At 40.1% G+C, this 17,627-nt stretch overlaps 2 protein-coding genes across 4 annotated transcripts; both read right to left on the bottom strand.

Annotated features, from left to right (window-relative positions):
* Positions 1-227: 227 nt before the first annotated feature.
* Positions 228-10,972, bottom strand: LOC5512143 (tenascin). 3 transcript variants are annotated; one of them, XM_032381518.2, is made up of 6 exons: positions 9,062-10,972; positions 8,435-8,793; positions 7,172-7,426; positions 2,904-3,260; positions 2,076-2,603; positions 228-1,637 (listed from the first exon to the last, which is right to left on the bottom strand). In XM_032381518.2, the coding sequence occupies exons 2-6, from the start codon at positions 8,628-8,630 to the stop codon at positions 991-993; spliced, it is 1,983 nt and encodes a 660-aa protein (XP_032237409.2). In that variant the 5' UTR covers positions 8,631-8,793; positions 9,062-10,972; the 3' UTR covers positions 228-990. The 3 variants fall into 3 exon arrangements, with proteins under 3 accessions (XP_032237409.2, XP_048589312.1, XP_032237410.1); XM_048733355.1 differs by having other exon boundaries at positions 8,435-10,972; XM_032381519.2 differs by lacking the exons at positions 8,435-8,793; positions 9,062-10,972 and adding an exon at positions 7,956-8,072.
* A 152-nt stretch (positions 10,973-11,124) lies between these two features.
* Positions 11,125-17,605, bottom strand: LOC5512144 (lipoyl synthase, mitochondrial). Its single transcript, XM_001632437.3, has 11 exons — positions 17,473-17,605; positions 16,888-17,045; positions 15,393-15,486; positions 15,059-15,139; positions 14,772-14,928; positions 14,381-14,438; positions 13,755-13,883; positions 12,931-13,076; positions 12,532-12,602; positions 11,718-11,829; positions 11,125-11,594 (listed from the first exon to the last, which is right to left on the bottom strand). The coding sequence occupies exons 1-11, from the start codon at positions 17,551-17,553 to the stop codon at positions 11,536-11,538; spliced, it is 1,146 nt and encodes a 381-aa protein (XP_001632487.3). The 5' UTR covers positions 17,554-17,605; the 3' UTR covers positions 11,125-11,535.
* Between the last annotated feature and the right edge of the window lie 22 nt (positions 17,606-17,627).

Below are 17,627 nucleotides of genomic sequence, written 5' to 3'. Positions count from 1 at the left end.
GCGCGCATATGTTTTCTCGTGTAATTTGGTTGACATCTCGATCTACGTCACAAATTACTGGACCCGGGCCTTTCAGTTTATGGCCTTTTTTCCGAAGTTTGACCAAAATACCTCAATATTACAGATTTTAGTTATTCGCGCGAACGCGTGTTTTATATGGTCCATACGAACCACATACCATTTGGAAGATGAAAATATAAAAAAAATTACAAAGTCTATCAACTCTGAAAGGTTATATGGACTTTAATATGTAACAGGAATTTGAAGCAGTCAACAGATTTGAGAACGTTATCCTCTCAAACGTCTTGCAGTCTTATTGGCGTTCCCAACAGATTTGATAACGTTATCCTCTCAAACGTCTTGCAGTCTTATTGGCGTTCCCAACAGACATGTGTATTAGCTATTAGAGCTAGTTAATTTAGTTCATTTAGGGGCACAGTAGACAATAATATCATGATCGAGACACTATTTAATAGTGTTAAAACATGTTAAAACATGGAAAGAATTGCACTAAGGTGTCTAAGGTTTAAAAACCTTTTCTGATTGCGATGACTACAGAATTTCCCTCTGAAAACGTGCCTGTAGTTCCTCGTGTTTCTAATTTTATCGACTGTTCCTATATTTATAAAGTTGAATTTAAATTTAAAATGGATAGACGACACAATGCACTTGAAAATCTCGTCATCCAAGGCGTTACAAGTATTTAAAAGCCATCAGCGTGTAGTTGATCACACCACAAAAATTCAATGTACTAGACAACAAAACGCGCTGCAATTCTATTGCATTTTGCGGAGTTTGTCTGCTAACAACGGCTGCTAACACGAAAGACCTTTATACTTAGCAGGGAAGGGAATAATTCAGGGATTGGGTTATATTGGTTCTTTGATTCCTCCGATGGCTGCCCATGACCATGTGGGCAGCGGTAATGCGCACAGTAATGTTATAGTTGCGTGAGATATTTGACCCACGTGGCCTTCATAGTCCATTGAATCATGGTTTCTTGGTTTTCTTGCGCTTTGGTCGAACCGCCATTTGTGTTTCTTTCATTGTGGACTCGTTGTTCTTCAAGAAATACCAAACCATGCCTTTTGGATCCTTATCACTCTGTTTGTATTGACCGTTCAGGTTCGAGTCGTGACAACTTTTGTACCACCATGCACCAATACTGGTCACCGCGCAGTTGGCTTTCGTATTAAGATCATTATCCCGGTCGAGCGTGGTCCACTGCATCCCATTGCTATAAGATAGCGAGTCGCCCGCGTTTCCTTCATACGCCCCTAAACTCAGGCGATAGTTCTCTTTCTCTTCGGCAATCTGAAAACTAGCGTATTTTGCAAATGCTTCGGTTCCTGCCCAATCTTTCACGTCGACGCGAAGCTCCATTTGATAGGCGTGCGACAGTCTGTAGATCTTGCTGTTACCGAGCCAAAACTCCTTGCTGCGGTCACCAAAGCCTGTTTTGTAGTCCCTCCAGCCACGGAAGAAGTTAACAGTCCCGGTGTACCTTCGCTGAAACACGTTCCATCCCCCCCTTGCCATGTCACAGTATATGTTGAAAGGGCCACGCCCATCAGGGTTGATTCGGTATACTCCATTCTCACGCACGCCACGCGCATACAGCATGGAGCAGTCTTTGGCTAAAATCACAACAAAACAGAATTCAGTTTACCTTCTACTATTTATGCGATTATGTTAAGAAAACTTTAAAACTTTAAGTTAAGGGAACTGTAGCATTTGGTTGCATACTGCCTCAACTTCTTCTTTTTATGAAGTGATCGTCTAGTTTTCCTTAATCTTCGCACCCCAGGGTTCGCCTCTGAGAAGGTAAAGGGATCTACCCTTATATACCTGACACTAGGAGGGGAGGAGATCTACCCTTACATACCTAACACTAGGAGGTGAAAAGATCTACCTTTACATACCTAACACTAACAAGTGAAAAGATCTACCTTTACATACCTAACACTAACAGGTGAAAAGATCTACCTTTGCATACCTAATACTAGGAGGGTAAGGAGTGAAGGAGAAAAGGTACGATAAGAGAAACAAGGAAAAATGTTCTACTGACGACTTACCGATCTTGACCCTTATCACAAAAGACGTCTTTGCGAGCAGCGGTCTACTGGTGGCTGTGCATGTGTACGTCCCTGTGTCTTCATACCTAAGATTCCTCAAAACCAGGGACTCCCCACTGGCTATGACCCGGGTCCCCCCCTGACACCGTTCCCATGTGATCTTAGGCGGTGGCTCGGCGCTTGCACTGCAGTTTACCCTTACAGTGGCTCCTGCGTATTGCTTGATTTTTCTCGGAGGGCGGACGGTGAATTTGGGACGGACGGCGACAACGAGATGTGTAGTAGACTTGGAGGATCCCAAAGGACTTGTCGCAGTGCACAAATAAAGACCGGAATCCGATCGACGGGTTTTTAGAATACTTAGTGTTTGGTCGGAGGTAATCGTCCGGCCCTCGGGCATTTTGTCGAAGACTTTTTGCCAAGAGACCACCGGGTTTGGGTAGCCTGTTGCCCGGCAACGGGGCAGTGTGATATTTTCACCTCTTACTGCGAACACTGGACCGCTGTCTAGATTGATGCGGGGCGCGCCTTCGAATGAAAATTGAACAAAGGTGTTATGGGTAATGTATAGCAGAAGAGTGCTTAGTGTATTTTGTAACTAAGAGGCGGGTGTGAAGAGAATTTTGGGGTAAGAGGATGAAGTCAGCTATGGAGCTTTGTCTCTATTTGGTTAATCATTTTTTAAGGAGAAAGATATTTTTTGTTTAGACTATTCCCAGAGGGTGGAAATAGATGTCACTTTGTTGTTCTTATGCCGAAATGTAACCTTACAAGAAAACGGGCTCACACCCCTTGATATTCGGACCACTAACATCCCTACTGACTTACCTCTGACTTTCAGCGTAACCAGGGCCCTCGCCATTCCGGACACGCTGTCCACTGTGCACATGTATGTACCGCGGTCCCGAAGCCTCACACGGCTGATCTTTAGCTTTCCCTGTCTGACCTTGATCGACTTTCGTCCAAGCATGTTTCCGTCCACCCTGCTCCACATTATGGTCGCCTTACCGGGGGTGGTGCTGGAACACGTAAAGGTCGCCGCGGCGTTCTCATTGACTGTTAGGGATGAAGGTTCTACCCTGATACCCGGAGCATTGATGGAGCCTGTTCTTTCCTCCTTGGGGTAAACTATCGGTTCTTTGCCATCATCGCCTGTATCGCTCTTCTGTGCAATCACGCTCCCGCCTAGATGGAGATGTTAGAAATGTAGATGTTAGTATTTTTTGTCTGCCTCAACATGTTCACAATAATAAATATGAGTCATTATGTAAGAATCGTCCTTGGGAATGGTAATTCTTATTTAAGGGACAAAGGATTCACATTCTCCATTGTAGAGTTGCTAAGCCAGGACAACTTGGATGATTATCGTAACTAGCAGTGTCTAAAAAGACGGGTTCTCTACCAAAAGGATGTTTTTTTTGCAGTTTTTTTTTTTCAGAGAGCCACATATCTTTAGTCCTGAGCCGAACCCAGACCCTCTGAAGTTAGGATCTGTTCATCAAAGCTTTCACTTCCCCGGTCCCCCTCCTTACCAGTACTAGACAGATATTAACCCATACCATTACCAGACAGATATTAAGCCATACCAGTACTAGACAGATATTAAGCCATACCAGTACCAGACAGATATCAACCATTACCAGTACTAGACATGTATTAACATATACCAGTACTAGACAGATATTAACCTATACCAGTACTAGACAGATATTAACCTATACCAGTACTAGACAGATATTAACCTATACCAGTACTAGACATATATTAACATATACCAGTACTAGACAGATATTAACCTATACCAGTACTAGACAGATGTTAAGCTATACCAGTACCAGACAGATATTAACCATTACCAGTACTTGACAGATATTAACCTATACCAGTACTAGACAGATATTAAGCTATACCAGTACTAGACAGATATTAAGCCATACCAGTACTAGACAGATATTAACCATTACCAGTACTTGACAGATATTAACCTATACCAGTACTAGACAGATATTAACCCATACCATTACCAGACAGATATTAAGCCATACCAGTACTAGACAGATATTAAGCCATACCAGTACTAGACAGATATTAACCATTACCAGTACTTGACAGATATTAACCTATACCAGTACTAGACAGATAATAACCCATACCATTACCAGACAGATATTAAGCCATACCAGTACTAGACAGATATTAAGCCATACCATTACCAGACAGATATTAAGCCATACCAGTACTAGACAGATATTAACCATTACCAGTACTAGACATATATTAACATATACCAGTACTAGACAGATATTAACCTATACCAGTACAAGACAGATATTAAGCCATACCAGTACTAGACAGATATTAAGCCATACCATTACCAGACAGATATTAAGCCATACCAGTACTAGACAGATATTAACCATTACCAGTACTAGACAGATATTAAGCCATACCAGTACTAGACAGATATTAACCATTACCAGTACTAGACAAATATTAAACTATACCAGTACTAGACAGATATTAACCATTACCAGTACTAGACAGATATTAACCTATACCAGTACTACACAGATATTAACCCATACTAGTTAGTACTAGACAGATATTAACCTATACCAGTCTTAGACAGATATTAACCCATACCAGTACTAGACAGATATTAACCTATACCAGTCTTAGACAGATATTAACCCATACCATTACCAGACAGATATTAAGCCATACCAGTACTAGACAGATATTAAGCCATACCAGTACTAGACAGATATTAACCTATACCAGTCTTAGACAGATATTAACCCATACCAGTACTAGACAGATATTAACCTATACCAGTCTTAGACAGATATTAACCCATACCATTACCAGACAGATATTAAGCCATACCAGTACTAGACAGATATTAAGCCATACCAGTACTAGACAGATATTAACCTATACCAGTCTTAGACAGATATTAACCCATACCAGTACTAGACAGATATTAAGCTATACCAGTCTTAGACAGATATTAAGCCATACCATTACCAGACAGATATTAAGCCATACCAGTACTAGACAGATATTAAGCCATACCAGTACTAGACAGATATTAACCTATACCAGTACTAGACAGATATTAACATATACCAGTACTAGACAGATATTAAGCTATACCAGTACTAGACAGATATTAACCTATACCAGTACTAGACAGATATTAACCATTACCAGTACTAGACAGATATTAACCATTACCAGTATTTGACAGATATTAACCTATACCAGTACTAGACAGATATTAACCTATACCATTACCAGACAGATATGAACCATTACCAGTATTTGACAGATATTAAGCCATACCAGTACTAGACAGATATTAACCTATACCAGTCTTAGACAGATATTAACCCATACCATTACCAGACAGATATTAAGCCATACCAGTACTAGACAGATATTAACCCATACCAGTACTAGACAGATATTAACCCATACTAGTTAGTACTACACAGATATTAACCTATACCAGTACTAGACAGATATTAACCTATACCATTACCAGACAGATATGAACAATTACCAGTATTTGACAGATATTAAGCCATACCAGTACTAGACAGATATTAACCTATACCAGTCTTAGACAGATATTAACCCATACCAGTACTAGACAGATATTAACCTATACCAGTCTTAGACAGATATTAAGCCATACCATTACCAGACAGATATTAAGCCATACCAGTACTAGACAGATATTAAGCCATACCAGTACTAGACAGATATTAACCCATACTAGTTAGTACTAGACAGATATTAACCTATACCAGTACTAGACAGATATTAACTTATACCAGTCTTAGACAGATATTAACCCATACCAGTACTAGACAGATATTAACCTATACCAGTCTTAGACAGATATTAACCCATACCAGTACTAGACAGATATTAACCTATACCAGTACTAGACAGATATTAACCATTACCAGTATTTGACAGATATTAACATATACCATTACCAGACAGATATTAACCTATACCAGTACTAGACAGATATTAACCATTACCAGTATTTGACAGATATTAACCTATACCAGTACAAGACAGATATTAACCTTTATATCCCAGTGATGAATTTTCACGCGCGCTCTTTGGTCAATACGGGTCACGTGCACAATTTCACAGGACAAATATCAGTCGATAACGTCCAGCCAAAGTGACATCTGTCCTGTGAACATTTTTGTGCAGTCAAAACTCACTTTTCGTCTGCTCAATAACTCCTCAAACAAACACCAATGTTTTCAAAACTCTATGAAGGCAGAGGAAGAATGCTTTATTTCTTTCATAGAATTATCATCAATATGTTTTTTTAGAATTTATCCTGAAAACGCGAAAGAAAAAGCACTGACAAAAAAATTCACAACAGCGCGCGCTCGTGGCGTCATTCCCGTGCACGTCAGCGGTCGCAGAAGACATTTCAAAATTGAAAACTTTTGCTTCAATTTCTATTTCAGCTGATATTAACCCATACCAGTACTAGACAAGCATTGCTTGCCTACTCCTTTGTCTCTTTTTTTTCTCCCCCCACACAACACCCCCCCCGTCCCTCAACTCTCCCAGGGGGGGTGGTGAATAGGGGTATGTAAATCCGCCGATCCGCAACATTTTCGGGGCAAATCCGTGGATCCACAGATATTTTTAGCTTCATGGTTTGACAGATAAACAATAGCATCGATTGAAATTTATTAAAGATTCAAATTCGACCGTCAAAGCAGTCAAAATCCGAGATCCGTGCCCAAATTGTCAACAGATCCGTGATCCGCCGTATTTCCAAAATCCGCCAATCCGCTGAAATAATAATCAAAATCCGTAATCCGTGAGCATTTCGGGGCTGAATCCGCCGATCCGCGAACCTATTCACCCCCCCCCCCCCCCTCTATGAGTACTCGGGAAGTTAGTTGGAATGAGCCTTGTATAATGAAATCCTAAGGAAATCAAATTACAAAAACGGGTATAAAAAGGCGGAACTATAGAAAGTTACCATCACACAAATATACATTTATTTGGAGTAACGCCTGTGAACTGCAAGACCAGTATTACTCACTCACCTACTCCAGGAATTCCTCTGTCTCCCTTCTCCCCCCGTACACCGGGATCCCCCTTAGGTCCTTGCGGGCCGGGCGGCCCAGGTGGACCACGCAAGCACAGTTTATCCTTTGGCTTACAGAATTGTTCGACAGCATACGAGACGGAGTCAACGACTTCTTCTCGAATCCATGGTTTGACGCACTGTTGACAGATAACTGGCATCGTGGGGTTGGGTGTGGGGTCGATTGCTCGTGCAAAGCGGTTGTGAAGGGAAGCTGTGGGATATAATTAAGGTAGATTTTCTTTGAAACGAGACCTAGAACATTCTTAAACATGGTTTTCGCCCCATTAATTATGACCTATAAGCTATGAAATCATGACCTGAATCATGATGAAATCATGACCTATAAAAGGTGAAGTCCCTTAACTGGAAGGGTTCAATGTGGGCCAGTTGTCTCTTTATTTTGTCCGTGTCTTTGTCACCAGATTACGTCCGGTCAATTACGTAATAATCTCCGGTGATTTTTAATGGAAAAGCGAAAAATATTTAAAAATTGTAAAAGTAGTGTCTGTTAGAAGTTTAATTGAGGTTGTGACTAATTGTATAGGCTAGAATCTTTAGGTTCTAAATTATTACTGTCTTCAGGCTCTTAATTGTTGTAATCAGTTAAGTGCTATATTTTTATTATTATTTTGATATGAATCTAAATAGAGACGGTTCAACTGGAGAGCAGGGTCATGTAGAAGCTATCAGAAGATTTCACCACATAGGATTGGTGCACCAGAGACGAAGAAAGAGGATACAATAGAACAATGTGGTAATCTATCCAATCCTTGTACCTTACACGGCATCGCAGTGCTCTTGTTCCTAATACGCCAGAGCTCTTGTCTCTATTCCTAACAGGAGTGTTAAGTGGCCGGAAACTATAAAAATATCGAACAATCACAACTCGCTGAGAATTTTAAAAGCCTGTTATTGGATTAAAACGATTATTGGCAAATCCTTAATTTTATATCTCTGCTATTACACGCGCACTGACTAAAAAAACGAGTTTAAGAGAAAAACATTATATGTCTTAGGAAATAAAAATCAGAGTCGGAAAGGCATGAATTATTGACATAAATTGTTTTCACATTTTTACTAATTTATTGGAATAATTGCGACTGCGTTTCAATAAAAATACAAGGATTTTACATACTTGCTCGTGACTTTCGTTTTCCTTACATCATAAAAAACCTCTTTCAGTCGAAGTTAATTGAAAAAGAGTAAAATAGTGACCTACCGTTATCTTTCTTGTAGCGCTCGTGCAGCAAAACCAACATTTGGACTTCTCTCTCTAGCGCTGCAATCTTGCCCTTGTGTGCTCCCAGCTGGACTTCCACACGAATAAAACCCGTGCAGCAAAGCATAACACACAGCGTACATAGCACAATGATCGCGACGAGCGCACACAACCAGTGATTGACTTTTTCGCTCATCCTTCAAGACGTCTCACAACACCAACATGTAATAACGGCTGAGTGCAGATTAAGATTGTTGTACCATCCTGGATCGTCAGAAATGCAAAAAGTCATATTTCGTAGGTCAAGCCCGCGGCCATGCCAACTGAAGGAAGATGATGGTTTTGCTGCATATAAATCCCTGTGGGACGCAAGGAGATAATCAGGATCAAATGGGGACAATCAAATGGAAAAATCGGTCTCTCTAGAAGAATCCCAAGTTGAACTTTGTTGTCCGCGCCGAGTCTGCGGTTCAATCGTTGAAACCCACGTAGCACTGGTTTCCACAAGCTATGCGACGCATCTTCACAGTGGCTACAAGAGCATGCTTATAATATATAGCCCACTTTGTTCAATCTTTTTGCACTTTTTATTGGTATATGTGCAACAAGATTTTTATGTCCTGTCACCTTTTAATCAACAAGTACTTCTTCTAACGAGAATATAAATGGTACCGATTCTTTACTCAGCTATCCTTGACAAAAGATGACTCCGTAATAGAATCTCAAACGTCCAGCATCCCGCCAGGCGGTTAGAATCTCAAACGCCGAGCATCCCGCCGGGCGGTGTCGACTTCTCGTATGGGGAAAACCGATCGTCAGATTTATTGGAGTTTTGCTTTGCTCGCGTTTTCACCTTTTCCTTACTTGCTTTCTTATTTGTGTTACTTGATTGTAAAACACAAAATCACGGAAGGCCTTGAAATAAAGCGGAAAATCATACAGACTTAAAAGGAAAAAATATATTGTTTAACGCGAATATATTCTGATAAGGTTTTGCATAGACAGCGCAAGCGAGACTCTATCCTCTGGGATATGTATCCCTCGGGTTCTATGAATAGTGCATGCAAAAATTAGCTGTTCAATGGAACAAAACAACCATTTTTAAGTAATAAAAAACAGTAAAAAACTTAGCTATTTTTATTTCCTTTCACCGCAAGGGGGTCTGCATTTGTCGCGACACACATAGTGTTTGTACAAAAACAGAGAAAGCCCCTCGGGCCGGCTCCTCTCCAACAGAGCCTTAACTACGGGGATCCATTACACCGTGAAAGGTGAGAAGTTTTTGTCTACAATACGTGTTAACTATATAAAAAAGGCGGCAGGGTAATCGGGTTCTGGTTGCTTTTCACCCGTGAATAGACATGAGGATGGTTGCTTTTCACCCGTGAATAGACATGAGGATGGTTGCGTCTCACCCGTGAATAGACATGAGGATGGTTGCGTCTCACCCGTGAATAGACATAAGGATGGTTGCTTTTCACCCGTGAATAGACATGAGGATGGTTGCTTCTCACTCGTGAATAGACATGAGGATGGTTGCTTTTCACCCGTGAATAGACATGAGGATGGTTGCTTTTCACCCGTGAATAGACATGAGGATGGTTGCTTTTCACCCGTGATTAGACATGAGGATGGTTGCTTCTCACTCGTGAATAGACATGAGGATGGTTGCTTTTCACCCGTGAATAGACATGAGGATGGTTGCTTTTCACCCGTGAATAGACATGAGGATGGTTGCTTTTCACCCGTGAATATACATGAGGATGGTTGCTTTTCACCCGTGAATAGACATGAGGATGGTTGCTTTCCAAGAGATTCCCCGTACCCTACACCCCTCTCTGTGGCATCGCCTTGTCACACACTCTCAGTTACTACTACAGACAGTTACTATCTTATCACCGCCCTCTCTGCCAGTCTCAAATTGCTCCCTAGACCTCCGTATCCGCCACACCACCCCTATCTGGCATCGTTTTGTCACAACGTACCCCCACACCACCCTCCCTGGTGGCGTATTTACCGTCTGAAGATGACCGTTGGCACGGAATGCCTTGTTAATGTAACCCAGGGGTCCTGGGTCTGGGGAGAATGCTCTTTAGATCTTCGCCTTGTCTCATATACAATCAAAGTGCACCATGGACAGTTTCATTTCCCCTCAACACCCATCTCAGGCGAAATTGTTTTACACTACCCCCCCTACCCTTAGTATCGAATTGCTCCTTGGATCTCGTGGCGAAAGGGAATCATAACCTATTAGCGCTCTGCTGTGATGACTATTTTAGAGCAACCGCAAAGAAGAATCTGGCATTAAGTCAAGCCCTACGGTGGAAGATGACCCTTAGGTCGCACGTAGGCCCAAGTCAAAAGTAAAGTAGAGGTCGTAAAAGCAGCAACAGGTGTTAAAAACAAGTTCCGTTCATTCTCCAGCCTTTTCTTGAATAATTCTAGTATAATTGTCAAGTATTTCAATACTTATTTAAAAATAACTAAAACATTCGCACGGGGCATGTGCTCGAAAAGCCGCAAAATCACAGCGGGGTGAGCACTTAATAAGACCACAAACAGCGCTTGGTTTTAGGACACAAAATTATGCTAGTGGTGTTATCTATTGAAAACACAGAAAAAGAATGTCGTATTACCGCAAATACCCGTTCAACCTAATGGCATACTGGGAAGGCAAATAAAGAGAGCGCTAAAAGATCAAGTTTATTTTACTTATTAAATGATTTCTCTGTTTACTCAAATCTTGAAGACTGTTACTTTTATATAATGTTATGTTCCTTCCAATAGTTTTACACCCTGATAACCTCGAAACGAATCTTGGCCATCTCTAAAAAATATTTAACGGTAGTTTACATTAGGCATGAGGCCTTTTTGGATAGACCAAAGAGTATATTGTTAGGTTGCATTTCATTGGCTAATGGCGCTGATTGGCTGTTGCTAGGTTGCCTCTGATTGGCTGGTTGTTAGGTTGCATCTGACTTGCTGTTGTCTTTGATTGTTGATGCTTCTTATTGGCTCTGTTTGTTAGGCACCCTCTGATTGACTGGTCGTAAGGTGTCATTTGATTGGCTGTTAACCCTGATTGGCTGTTGCTAGGTTGCCTATGGTTGGATCGGCCCACTACGCCTCGACTTCAATATGTTTTTGATGAAGAACTCGCCTAAACACAGAAACGTGGATAAAACGCCAACGGTTAGGTTCTTGAACAAGAATTATCGGAATAATGTCATAAGCCATTTAGTTTAATATCTGTGAAGAAACAGAAGGCAGGTTCAAGTCTTACCAGCTTTGTAGGATGACCGAACTAGAGGTCCGCTTGCTGTGTATGCAAAACCGAGCTCGTTACCAACATTCTCCCAGTGCTGGAACTTGTTTGGAGTTACATACTCTGAAACCTTGTAACAGAAGACCCCAAATAAGACTAAAGCATCGTGCAAATGCCGACAACACCTTCCAGTAGCTAGCACAGCTTTACTTGAGCACATAACAGGAAATGTCTGCACCTCTGAACAGGAAAATATTCTCTTATCCTCGCGAACGTGATAAAAAAGAAAAAAAAAAGAGCTCTGCTAGCAAGGAACCCCCAGCTGTACAAGTAGCGCCAGGTCATCAGTGCAGTGTGTTTCCAACAATCATCCATGCGCTTCAGGGCGGGGCTTAACAAATGTATTACATGCAACAGTAAGAGGCGCAATAAAATTGTTACACAACTGGTACTCTCGTATTCATCAACTTAAGCTAGCTGAGGCTCTGGAACCATGGAGTAACAAATGCTATAGATGACTGCTAAACAGGCAGCTAATATATATATAGCAACAACCGCGTACAAGGCAGTACACAAACGGCAACGTGGTCGCATAAAACATACCAACAGTACAGTCATTTTAAGGCACCGTCACCCTAGCTCATGGGGCTATGTTTGGGATTCCTGTGGTTGGCCTTGAGATGAGAGGAGCTGGGGAGAGTTTACAGGTGCGTCATATTATCAACCACAGGAATCCAAAAGCACCACAGGGAACCCGAAAAGAGCGCCAGGAACTAGACTGGACACACTGCAATATAAGTGCCAGTTAATGCTAACATGGAGTGTATGGTACCTTTAGGTGTAATCTAGTGGGTTGCATATACTGGCCAAGTGTCAAACAATCAACGCCAATACTCCTGAGATCTGAAACAACAACAGTATCAACACAAGCCAATACTCCAGAGATCCTAAAAAATAGTCTGTAACACATCATCTGTTTTGCTGCTATTTCCTCACCTTTCATGGTCTGTAACACATCATCTGTTTTGCTGCTATTTCCTCACCTTTCATGGTCTGTAACACATCATCTGTTTTGCTGCTATTTCCTCACCTTTCATGGTCTGTAACACTTCATCTGTTTTGCTGCTATTTCCTCACCTTTCATGGTCTGAAACACATCATCTGTTTTGCTGCTATTTCCTCACCTTTCATGGTCTGTAACACATCATCTGTTTTGCTGCTATTTCCTCACCTTTCATGGTCTGTAACACCTCGTCATCTGTTTCTCCCACACCTAACATAATGGAAGTCTTTGTTACCATCTCAGGCCGAACCTCCTTCACGTATCTCAGTACATCCAAAGACTGCTTGTAATTGGCACGTGGATCTCGCACTAACCTGGGTAGAACAAGGTCTCTATTATTTTAACAACCTACTAAAAAATACAATCTGCATCAACTGACTGTAATATTTCCTTGATTTGATTTGATAACACAAATATTTTAATTGGTTATTTTTTTGACATTTTACGACATTTTGTCTTCCTGATTGAAAATAAATACCAAAGGTGTGACTGTCGACCTAGATCGTACATGATATTTGGTTCTGTGTACTGTGGCAGCGTATGGATCAGAAGGTTGGGAAGCATCCAGAAAATGCCGTGACGTATAAATATAGGATGCCCTGATTTTTCAGGGGGGGGGGGGGGGGGTGCAACAGGGAAGAGAGGTAGAGTTCAAGCACCTTTTACATTATTTTGAATGAATGGCATTACTTAAGTTTGCATTTAAATTACTTTATTATTACTTTATTATTTTAAACTGAAGAGTTCATAAAGATGCATTATACAACTGATAGAGGGGTCTTCGCCCCCCACTTTTGGGACTGGTCCTACTGCCCCTGTTTTTTGCCTTTTAATAACTGTATATTTTACCATAATATTTTTGCTTTATACTCTGATTATAAATACTACTCAGGGTTTTATTTAGTATGCCACCTTAAGTTATCAAGATGTGTACAATTGTACAGTCAGACATTTGTTCCTAAACATCCAGTCATCAAGATGTATGTACATACAATTGCAGGCTCTTGACGGTCTCCACATTATGCGCATACACATCTAGTCCTGACTCTGCCACTGTTCTAATATGCTCACGGTTACCACGGAAATCTGGGGTCAGGCATTCTACCAACATCTTGGGGTTTCTGGGAAAAGCCAGGAGACAATTTTTAAGGATTTTAATCATATAAATAATTGCAGTAAAATGGTTAAATAGAAGACAATCTGTTTCAAAATATAAACAGGATAAAACAAATAAGCAAGGATTAAAATAAGTCCAGAAAATCATGTTTTATATTTATTGGAATTGGGCACATAGCTTAAGGGATCTTGCAAATTTAAAAAAAATATATTTGTAAAAAAACTGGATAGAGGTAGCCCTACCCATCGACCCTATCCAACTTTTTTGCACATTGATAAAAACAAACTCAACACTATATAATATGATATTCACAGCTCTTATATCTTGGTACAATATTTACAAAAAAAGAAATAGACATTGATTATCATTTTTTTTCGATCTTCCAATTTCCTATTATTATTTTTTTGAGTCGCACTCACCCTCCACCCCCCTTCCAAAGTTTCCTCAGATTTTGTATTTTTTTAAAAGATCCCTAAAAGATTCAAGAGAAAGGTCTCAAACCTTTTCTTTATCTGTCTGACAGTTTCTGCAAAATGCCCTGCTCCACCATCTGGAAGATCTGAAACAAGAATTTGGTGTTAATACAGTAGTATTAAAAAAAACCTTTATAAAACAAGTTGAATGCCAAATCTGGTTGGTCTGATTTTTGCATTTTCATAGTGGTCTGAAGGTCTGAGCACATCTATCAGTTAAGTAGCAACACAGAATGTATTCAAAGGGGTGCTGGCCTCCCTAGGAAAAAATACAACCAATTCCATGAAAAGGCCTCTTTTCAAAGAAGACACTATATATTTTTACTATAGTATAATTGATACTTTTGCGGGTCTCATAACGTTAGATAAGATTCTACTATTATTGGAATTTTTGTCCTTAAAAATCATTATCGACTTACCATCCCTGTCAACAGAAGTGATGACAATATAGTCCAGGTTCCAGCGGCTGATTGCCTCTGCTGTGTTGATTGGCTCATTGGGGTCTGGGGGGGGTGGAGCTTTGTTTGTTTTCACTGAGCAGAATCTACACCCTCTGGTACACTGGTCACCTAACACCTAAAAATGAGGTGATTAAAAAAATGCTTGATCAAGAAAATTGAAAAGAAGGAATACAAGGACAAAAACAAGACTCAGTTTGCAAGGTGTAGCAAAGGCTTCAGCTTAGTATTTTTATCATTGCAAGTACCATAATAGTCGCAGTTGCTGTGTTATCCTCGCCACCACCCCAACATTCTCCAATATTTGGACACTTTGCTTCTTCACAAACCTATGACAGAAAAATACCACCTTATCATTATGCGACAACATTAGGTAAAGACTGTCAAAAAGGGAGTCTGCCTAGAAGAAGTCTTTAAAGACGAAAATTTGGCAGTCTAATCCCAGTTTTTGGTTTATTGTATTTATTCTTCTGGTTCTCGAACATGACTATTTGGGCTCTTTGTATTTATTTGTCAAAAAGCGTGATATAGTAACAAAGCCATTGCTTGCTGATAGTTAGTAGCTTGTGTATAACTTCCTACCGTGCTCAGGTTCAACTCCCGAAGGTGGTCCTTGAGCTTTGAATAGTTCTTGCCAATTGGAATTTCTGTCTTCAGCCATGGGGCAAGTCTTAATCTATGTGTATCATATTGTTATTTTTACATCATCATATATATATCAGTCATAGAACAACTTTGGAAAGTTGCAAATTTTAACTCATAATCATCATCATCACCTTATTACCACTATCTGTTGCCTCATTGCATTTGAAATCACAGTCATGAGCATCACCATAACCATCATGATCTTCATCATTGTCATCATCAACATCATCACAAAAAACATTCCTACTCAATCTTGTTCCCAGAGCCCACATACCTTTGTGCCAGCGGCAAGATACAAGGCTCTGGGATAATCAATTTTTCACCAACAGAATCTGTTGGTTTCGGTTTTACTGCGCATGTCCAAACAAAATAGGGACCAAAAAGAACAAGAGCTGATCTCTTTCATTGATCGATCTAATTTGCGCTTAACAAATAAGAAAAAGTCGATGATTTTACGCTGAAAGAAATTTAATCCCAGATTTTGAAGTCAGTCATCGTTGATAGAAAGGATAGTTTTGGTGAATTTGTTGCCAACTGGTAGTGGTGAGGCATCCCTAATTCACGCAGTGCTTGGATTCACCAACGATTTGTTTGTGTCTTAAGGAGAGCGCAAATCCAGTTCAATTATTTTACTGATTTTGCCCTTGAATGCCTCAATGGAGGACAAGATTGAAAAGCTTTGCTCACACATTTTTTCTGTGCCCAGGCATGTGAGGATTCAATCGATTCACGATGTAAATATTGCATTTGTCCTCCTTGAAGTAGTTGTTAACGGACGGTGATTTTGATAATATTGCCTTCACATTGTCTCGTGTCGAAGAGCCGACACATACCGCAGAAGACTTTCAAAGGATTATTCCGCCGAGAACATGACCGGCATATATATTACGACTTTTCACGCTTCTGCATTTCTGCATAAGACCAAAAAAAAAACAATTGATTATTAAGGTACTAAACGTTTCTAGCAGCAATAATAAAATTTGGTTCTAAATGTATAGGCTGGTTTGTGGGACCGTTCTCTGCAATTTTATTTTCAAAACAGATCTTACTTGTAATGACAGAATGTGTGACAGGCATCGTGGACCTTTTCCATTGTTCTATTCACTGTCGTTTTATTTGCACATGCTCACTGAAGTAAGTTCGAGAGCCAGTAAGAATCGCCCTAGGAATTGATTATCCCAGAGCTTTGTACCTTGCCGCTGGCATAAAGGTAGTGGGCTCTAGGGACGAGATTGATCCCTAATCTACAGTACCATAATGGTTATTTCTACTATCATCATCACCATGATTATCACCATCATAATTTTTGTCATTTCTGCAATCAGTGTATTATAATTGACACCATCTACTATTACTGCTATCCTTTACATCATCTGTATGTCAACAACAACATCACCTGAGTGGCGTTGTCATCATGATCTCCTCCTCTCACCTTTTCCCTTTCTTTCTCTTGTATGGATTATCTTCTGTTTGGTCTGATCCAGAGATAAAGTCTCCAAGGCCTGGCCCCTGTGCTATGTGGTCCTTCTTGTCTTGTCTCAGTGAACTCAAGCTTCTGTGTGGTTGCCAGCGGCATGATTTAGAGGAGACCTTTCAACAAATATAAAAAAATCAAACAATGGTCAAAATGGAGGAGACAAATAATTATCATACTTTTAATAGATAAGAAAGTGATCAATCATCTAGTTAAACCGCTTTGTGACTGACAGACTTACTGATTGTTTGAGAAATAAGTATGAACACGGTTTGTTCAATATATTTGTTAGATAAATTAACACATTTTAAACACATTAAAGCATAAACTATAGCAACATTCTCTATTGCTGCAATTCAGTTATTAGCTCAATCTAGAAAACATATATATAAATCTACAATCTACATCTTACAAACAAACAAAAAGTTGCAATTTGTACATGATTACACGATTGATTGCATGATTACACACAATGACATCAGCAAATAAAAACATAATTTTGTAGAACACATAATTATGGAAAGTGTGCACATAGTTAACTACCTGGATATTTCGTAAAACGAGCCAATCAAAGACTGAATTAAAGGCAAGTCTTCTTGTTATAAAACTCGCTTTCGCCGCCATCTTCCTTATGCAACTAGTCACCAGTCTTACTCCCGGAAGTAAATAAGCAGGTAGAGCCCAGCCTACCCTCTCTA

The sequence above is a fragment of the Nematostella vectensis genome, chromosome 10 (genome assembly GCF_932526225.1).
Source record: "Nematostella vectensis chromosome 10, jaNemVect1.1, whole genome shotgun sequence".
In the NCBI taxonomy this organism is placed as follows: domain Eukaryota; kingdom Metazoa; phylum Cnidaria; class Anthozoa; order Actiniaria; family Edwardsiidae; genus Nematostella; species Nematostella vectensis.
This window is presented reverse-complemented; position numbering and strand designations above follow the sequence as displayed.

Bases quoted from the DNA above. Each gene is read 5' to 3' on its own strand.
- LOC5512144 (XM_001632437.3), bottom strand. From the start codon at position 17,553: ATGGCGGCGAAAGCGAGTTTTATAACAAGAAGACTTGCCTTTAATTCA. The intron at 15,487-16,887 runs GTGAGAGGAGGA...TGATACACATAG, and splicing joins AAGAGAAAGAAAGGGAAAAG to ATTAAGACTTGCCCCATGGC. The intron at 14,929-15,058 runs GTACTTGCAATG...CCTCATTTTTAG, and splicing joins CAGCAACTGCGACTATTATG to GTGTTAGGTGACCAGTGTAC.
- LOC5512143 (XM_048733355.1), bottom strand. From the start codon at position 8,630: ATGAGCGAAAAAGTCAATCACTGGTTGTGTGCGCTCGTCGCGATCATT. The intron at 7,427-8,434 runs GTAGGTCACTAT...TATATCCCACAG, and splicing joins GCGCTACAAGAAAGATAACG to CTTCCCTTCACAACCGCTTT. The intron at 3,261-7,171 runs GTGAGTGAGTAA...ATCTCCATCTAG, and splicing joins CAGAGGAATTCCTGGAGTAG to GCGGGAGCGTGATTGCACAG.